Source organism: Poecilia latipinna, unplaced genomic scaffold, assembly GCF_001443285.1.
Source record: "Poecilia latipinna isolate Pla-1442-1.1 unplaced genomic scaffold, P_latipinna-1.0 Scaffold841, whole genome shotgun sequence".
NCBI classification, from domain to species: Eukaryota; Metazoa; Chordata; class Actinopteri; order Cyprinodontiformes; family Poeciliidae; genus Poecilia; species Poecilia latipinna.
This window is the reverse complement of record NW_015113457.1, coordinates 225,460-232,487: the sequence shown is the minus strand read 5'-3', so window position 1 is coordinate 232,487 and position 7,028 is coordinate 225,460. Positions and strand designations below refer to the sequence as shown.

Genomic DNA, 7,028 nt, shown 5'->3' with positions numbered 1-7,028 from the left:
GATAAATTTGTAAAAGTCCAAGTCATATCCCAAATCTGAATTTCTTAAAGTCATCATATAAATCAGAGGTTCCCAAACTGTGGGGCGCGCCCCCTAGGGGGGGCGCCGTGTCATTGCAGGGGGGGCGCGGGAAGCCATCTGGATGAAACAAAACAAAACATGAACACTGTATGCGCTGGGTTTTTACCTTAGAATGGCCAACTCTCTGTTATTCCTGTCAATTTGTTACAGTAGAGGCTTCCACACTTCCCATATCTGTGTCCTCTGTCACTTTTATCAGCAGTTAAAACTGTTTAATCCTTTGTTAACATGTTGCAACCTGTTTTTCCGAGCCGCCTTTAAACGCAACATGATCGCTACGACGCTCGCACTGGGTTTACACCTGTGAAGGAGACCTGCTGCTGCTGGGCGGAGCTACGTAGGTTTGTGTTAGAATCACGGCAGCAAACCAGCAAAACGCAAAGAACTTTTCACAGTTTGTCCCTCCAAACTAACCGACTGAGTTGAGTAAAGCTGCTGGATGAAGGCAATGTGAGCTAAAGGATGACTAGCTAATATCAATACAGAACCTTTAGCTTAACAAGTACCTTGTAGGCTACCGATGTTGGTGTCTATTTTCAGCTACGTACATTCATTTTGCCCCCAAAAAAGTCGATGGCCCCCCTCCCCCCACCACCGTCATACGCGTCGTTTCAACCAGACAGCCATTTGTAATCCATAGGGGGGGCGCAGAAGAAAAAGTTTGGGAACCACTGGTTTAGATGATTAGAAATCAGCCAATTAAACCTGGAAGACTTAGTTTGTTTTAGTAAAACATGTTCTGTGTCAGTGTTCAGAACCATCAGAACCAGCACTGTTGGACTGGGTTAAACTGGTGTAGATCAGGAGTCTCTCCCTCTGGTTCAGACCCGACCAACGAAGCGTCTGTGTCGTCGATCCAGAGGAGCATCTTCACGTTGTGTCTGGATGGACCCACGTCTGGAGCAGCTGGAGATCAGAGCCGCAGCGCTGCAGCCGTCCAGATGCTGCATGGCGGCGGCAGCCGGGGCTACAGCGCCAACCGCTGGTTCGACAAGACGCTGCAGGTGACCCAACGCTCCGGATCACACTCTGGGCCGTCCAGAGGGTTTTTATGATTCTAAAAGATCCCAGAAATTCACACAAAATCCTCAGACCTCTGCTCTTTTCATGCTATCGCATAAATTAAATTTTTATTTCACATTTTCAGCAAAAATGGTGAAAACACTGGATTTAAGTGATGCACGTAAAATTGACATTTGTCATTGTGTATGAGCGAAGATTTACCAAGCAAACAGTTCCTCTGCAAAAACATTTTAAATTTCTAAAGAAGCTCAAAAAGTCTGATTTTAATGCAAACAATGATAAAATCCAGAAGGAACCGATGGTAGTAGTTTAGTTTAGGTAGTTTACTGATTCTGACCTGAGACATGATGACATCATTTCCACTGCAGATCATCTGTTTGTGTTTTTAGTTTTTCAATATGTAAAAAAAAACTTCCAGCGTGAAGCGTACCGTCTCCGTTTAACCAGAGCAGTCGGTAGTTTAACTCCCCTGTAGTTTTATCTTCTGTTTTTTACGTGAAGTGTCTGGAAGTGAACTTTAGTTCTGCTGCTGATCTGAACCTGATGCTCGTTTCTGATGTTTCAGTTCATCGTGGGGGAAGACGGGACCTGCGGGGCGAACTACGAACACGCTCCGGCTGAAGGCCCGCCCATCGTGGCGCTGATCGACCACGTGGTCGAGTTCACGTCAGTAGAACCGATACCGATATCTGATACCGATATCTGATACCGATATCTGATATGGAAAAACAGCTGAGGAAACTTAAAACCACAGAATTGATCTGATATCAATATCTGTATCAGGTATAAATAATAAGGCATAGAGTTAGACTGACTAGATCTGCCACACTGTCACTGATAGCTGATCTTGAATTATTTTCAATATCAGAACCGATACAGATATTGATATGTGATCGGATCATTAATGCTGACTGTGATAAAACATGAACCTGAATCCAAATGATAATCCAGATCATTTCCAATCATAATCTGTGGATAATCCAGTAATCTGGATTATCTTTGTGTCTTTGGACAGGAGGAAGGACACGTCTCCGTCTCCTGCAGCGTCTCTTCCTGTCCCTCATAAACTTCCATTCATCGTCTCAGCAGAGGTGAAGAGGGACATCGAGGCGGCCAAGGCCAGCATGGACAGGTGAGCGGCTGGTCCGGTTCTGACCCGGTTGTGACCGGGTCCCATCACTCTGACCCGGTCCTGACCTGGTTCCATCACTCTGACCCAGTCCTGACCCGGTTCTAACCCGGTTCTGTCCCTCCACAGCCTGGCCCAGGACCTGGACATGAGGGTCTCTGTGTTCGGACACTTTGGGAAAAACGTGCCGAAGTCCCATAGGATGAGTCCGGACGCCTTCATCCAGGCCGGCCTGCAGCTGGCCTTCTACAGGTCAGAGGTCACCACACCTGGACGCTACAGCAGGTTTACCACTGAGCCTGTAACACCGGGCTTCACTGCGTGGAACCAACTCAGACTTTTCTCTGTCGCCTCGATGCTTTCTGGGAAATTATGGACATTTCTGAGAGTTTCAGGTTATTTTCTGGATATTTCCTGAAACTTCCTGGTTATTTTTCTAAAAGATTCTTTTTTAGTTTCACATGAAAACAAACATTTCCTCCAAATCGCTGCAGGTCACTTTAAAATCTAATTTAACAGGAAGAAAAGAGTCTGATGGTTTATTAATCCATCATCTGATTAGCAGATAATCTGATCCAAACTGAACCTGAACGCCTCATCAGTTCGTTCTGGATTCTAAAGGATCATTTCCAAAAACCACACAGTATTTCCACAGACACTTTACAGAGGTCAAAGGTCAGTTTACTGAAACTTTACCGCCTCACAACTTCTTCACATCTAACAAAATTGGTGTCAAAAATGTTTTTGTGCTTCAAGATTCTGATGATGGAAACTTCTTTACTGATTTATTTAAAACGACTCAAACGTTGACACCAGTTTTCTCTGAGTTCAGAACTTAGTCGTTTAGTTTTTCCCTCCATGTTGTTTTATATTTCCCAGAATGCATCTGGGCTGCTGAGGCTCTACAGGTTTGTTGTTGTTCCTGTGTGAACAGGAAGTACCGGCGCTGCTGCGCCACGTATGAGAGCGCCTCGCTGCGGATGTTCCGACTCGGCCGCACCGACACGATCCGATCGGCTTCCAGCGCCTCGGCTGCCTTCGTTAAGGCCTTCGACGACCCCAGCAAGCAGGTCAGAACCAGACCCGGTTCTGCTCACCGCGACATTCTGGTGTTTGGGATGTGAAGATTCTTCATTTAGTAAAATCTTGTTTTTGTGCTCAGAACCAGAAGAAGGTGGATCTGATGGCGGAAGCTGTGAAAGCCCACAGATCGTACACCAACATGGTGAGAGTCACTGGAAGTATCAATACTTTATAATGATGATAAAAGTATTTATTACTTATTTATTTCAGTGTCTGCATGGCGCAGCATTTATAAAAACATTCCCATTTCTTTCGCTCACTGAAATGAGATTTATTTCACTAAATGATTCAATTCAAAAATACTTTTTTGATCCCAAAGAGAAATTAAAGCTGCTGTGACTCAGATTAATTCAGATTCTTCAGAGTTACTGTAGATGCTGATGGATCTCCTGTAGCAGTCTGTGCTACAGCGAATCTGAAGAAGCCTCTGACTGAAGACTATTTTAAAGAGGATGGTCAGGGTCGTCCATAATTTTCTTAATTTCTCACATTATTCCTAATAATGTGAGAAATGTAAGAACGGGGAGTAAAATATAGAACTACAAAGTTTTGTTGTTTTCACGTTATTAGTTTGGTCCTTAAACACAGAAAGTTTGACATTCCTGACGAACCTGAGCCGTTGTTGCCGAACTCGGTCCGGTTCTGCTCAGCCTCATGGCCTCCATGTCTGAATGTTTTTATTTCTGATCAGGCGATCAGCGGGCAGGCCATCGACAGACACCTGCTGGGCCTGAAGCTGCAGGCGGCCGAGGAGAAACTTCCCGTCCCAGAGATCTTCAGAGATCCTGCCTTCGCTAAAGCTCTGCACTACCGACTGTCCACCAGCCAGGTACCACCGGACCGGGCCGCTCTGGTCCAGAACCCGACCCGGATCTAAGCCTGTCACTATAGCAAGTGATGCTGGACAATAAATTATCATATTATATAAACGATAATATTGTTGCTTTGAGTCCATTTTCAGTAACATAACGGTAATTTAAGGCTTTAAAATTTAACACTGGAACTTGAAGACATTTTAAATGTACAAAATAAAAATAAAAACCCAAATAAAATGAATTATGTTTCTGGAAGCAAAACTGTCCTTCAGCAACAGCTGATTTAAACTCCTCCACTGATGATAATCTACCAGTTGCTGTTTGTCGCCTTTATTTTTAACTGAAACACCAAATTCCACATCACATCTACATGTTAAGGTTTCATAGTCAAGCTAGCATAACTGAGCTACTTCCCTTTTCTTCGCTATGAATTGTTCCTAACCTTTTTAACTCGCTATGTTAGTATTGACAATTGGTAGCAATGCACTGCATCCAGTTTTCTTTAAGATTGAGTGTGTTATGTTGATAACTTAGCAGCTAACATCATCAGTCATTGTTAACTAAAGCAGGAAGCAGAGATTCAGGATCCTGACGTCAGGCTGTAACCCAAACCTCTCCTGGTTCTGGACTCTGACCCGCCCTCCGGTTCCCCTCAGGTCCCGTCTAAGACGGACTGCGTGATGTGCTTCGGGCCGGTGGTAACCGACGGTTACGGCGTCTGCTACAACCCCATGGACGACCACATCAACTTCGCCGTGTCGGCGTTCAACAGCTGCGGGGAGACGGACGCCGGCGGCCTGGCGGCGGCCGTGGAGGAAGCTCTGCTGGACATGAAGGTTCTGCTGGACCGGACCCCCAGGTCCAAACTGTGACGGCTTCCCCAACCTGCAGGGGGCGCCGCTCTGATCAGCTCGTCCATCAACACTCTGCACTTTAAGATCCTCTGATTCTGATGAACAGCAGAAACATCAGCTGGAAAAGTTTAAATCCACCAGAAATGACAATTAGTTGATTTATTTCCTGAATTATTCAAAATGTTTATAGGATTTAAGTTCTGCAAAAACAATCAGATGAAGTTAATAATCAACCATTTGCTGTAAGATCGTCGGTCCTTAAACGTTTCACTGCACCTGTTTTTATACTTTGTTTCAAGTAATAATTTTATGTAAAAAGTCAGAATGTCTGTTTACCTAAAGCCAGTTTGCTCCAACATGTTCATAGGCGGTTTGTAAAAATAACAGCAATAATCTGGATTATTTAGCCTGTTATTGGATTCACTTTTCAAAATCATATTTTCATATAAATGTTCATTCATTTATAAATGATTTAAACTAAATATTTATCAGTTCTAACTACATATTTAGTTTGACCATGTGGTCAGTAAGCTAAGCTTTAGTTCACCAATAAAATGTTTAGCTTGTTAATTACATAGGTAGGTTGCAAACTAAACATTTAGTTAGAAAGCGAAGCCTTTAGCTAATTAACTAAATATTTAGCTCCAAGATGAATATTTAGTTTGTAAACTAAATATTTCCTTGACAGGCTAAGTATGTGTTTCGGAAGTTAAATACTATATTGGAACAAAATCTTTGGTTATCAATTAAATACTAAGTATTTAGGTAAACATTTAGCTAATTAAGTATTTAGTTATTTAAATAGTTTGATAAATAAATATTTAGCTTCTAGGCTACTTATTTAGCTTTCCTAGTAAATATTTAATTTGCAGCTAACTTTCATAAATGAATGAGTAAAGTTGTGAAAAAATAACTTTGAAAATTGAATCCATTCTTTTTCCCCTATAAAATACTAAATAATTCAAAATATTGCTGTTAATTTTTGTTTGGCTCCATATAAAGATTTAGAGAAAACTGCTGAGTTGACAGTTTTCTGATCCAGTCTTGAAGTTTTAAGTGAAGACTCGACATCGTGACCTCTGACCTCTGCTGGGTTTCAGAACCTAGGAGGAGGTTCTGCCACGGATCGGACCGGTTCTGTCCAGAACCTCCACAGAGATCTGAATGATTCTGAAGTAAATGACTCGGTCCAGTTGTTCCTCAGTTTGTGGAAGTTTTGCTCTGATTTCTCACTCAGACTTGAGATCAGCTGATAATCATGAAGGTTTCTGTTCTTTATAAAATGTTTCCTGTTTTCAGCGGCGGCCATGTTTTCTTCCTGCTGAATGAAGACTTTAACATTTTACTGATAATTTGTGGGTCAGTATGTTTAATGCCACAATTATTTTAACTGAAGTAAATTAATTTAACATGATTATACAATATGATTGTATAAAGTGGTTTTTATCCTGAAAATAAATACATGATTTCTTTATTTTATTGTATTGTTTTATCTGTAATTTAACTTTTTAATCCCTGTTGATGATGACCTTAAAAAATTTGCTTTGATTGGACTTAATATAAATATTTGTGTTTGGACAACAATGAGATGAAAGGAGATTCATAATTTAGATTTTTCTCTAACTTTGGCTTTGAAATGGTCAAAATAAATTCTGGTTTAAATTTTGTGAAACTGAAGTTTATTGTAGCTTTAGGGATTGTTCCTGTATTCCCTCAGGTCATCAATCAGGTTATTATTGCTTAAATATTTAAACTGTAACTGGCCCAGTTTCTTAATTTCAGTCTGATAAATTTAATTCATCTGAGCTAAAATATCCCCAGGTAAACCTGGTCACTTTAGTTGTTTTTGCTCTAAATTATTTTACTTATTTGACATTTAAGCAGAAACGACAATGAAAACATAATATAACCATCACTTGAATGGAAGATTTGTCTCTACTGGCTGAAGTTCAGATGTTTTGTAACATTAGGAGCTATTTTTGTCTTTTTTTAAGACAAAAGAGTGATTTTGTTGAAAATAATACCATAATGGATATACAAACT

The 7,028-nt window shown here is 41.2% G+C and overlaps 1 protein-coding gene across 1 annotated transcript in view; it reads left to right on the top strand.

Annotated features, from left to right (window-relative positions):
• crata (carnitine O-acetyltransferase a) overlaps positions 1-6,282 on the top strand; it is a 14,687-nt gene extending 8,405 nt beyond the window's left edge. Inside the window, exons 7-14 of the mRNA XM_015047737.1 lie at positions 907-1,085; positions 1,670-1,770; positions 2,120-2,236; positions 2,363-2,485; positions 3,168-3,303; positions 3,396-3,458; positions 4,008-4,145; positions 4,788-6,282. Coding sequence (XP_014903223.1) covers positions 907-1,085; positions 1,670-1,770; positions 2,120-2,236; positions 2,363-2,485; positions 3,168-3,303; positions 3,396-3,458; positions 4,008-4,145; positions 4,788-5,003 — 1,073 coding nt within the window. The 3' untranslated portion in view covers positions 5,004-6,282. The remainder of the gene's footprint in view (positions 1-906; positions 1,086-1,669; positions 1,771-2,119; positions 2,237-2,362; positions 2,486-3,167; positions 3,304-3,395; positions 3,459-4,007; positions 4,146-4,787) is intronic.
• The last annotated feature ends 746 nt before the right edge of the window (positions 6,283-7,028 follow it).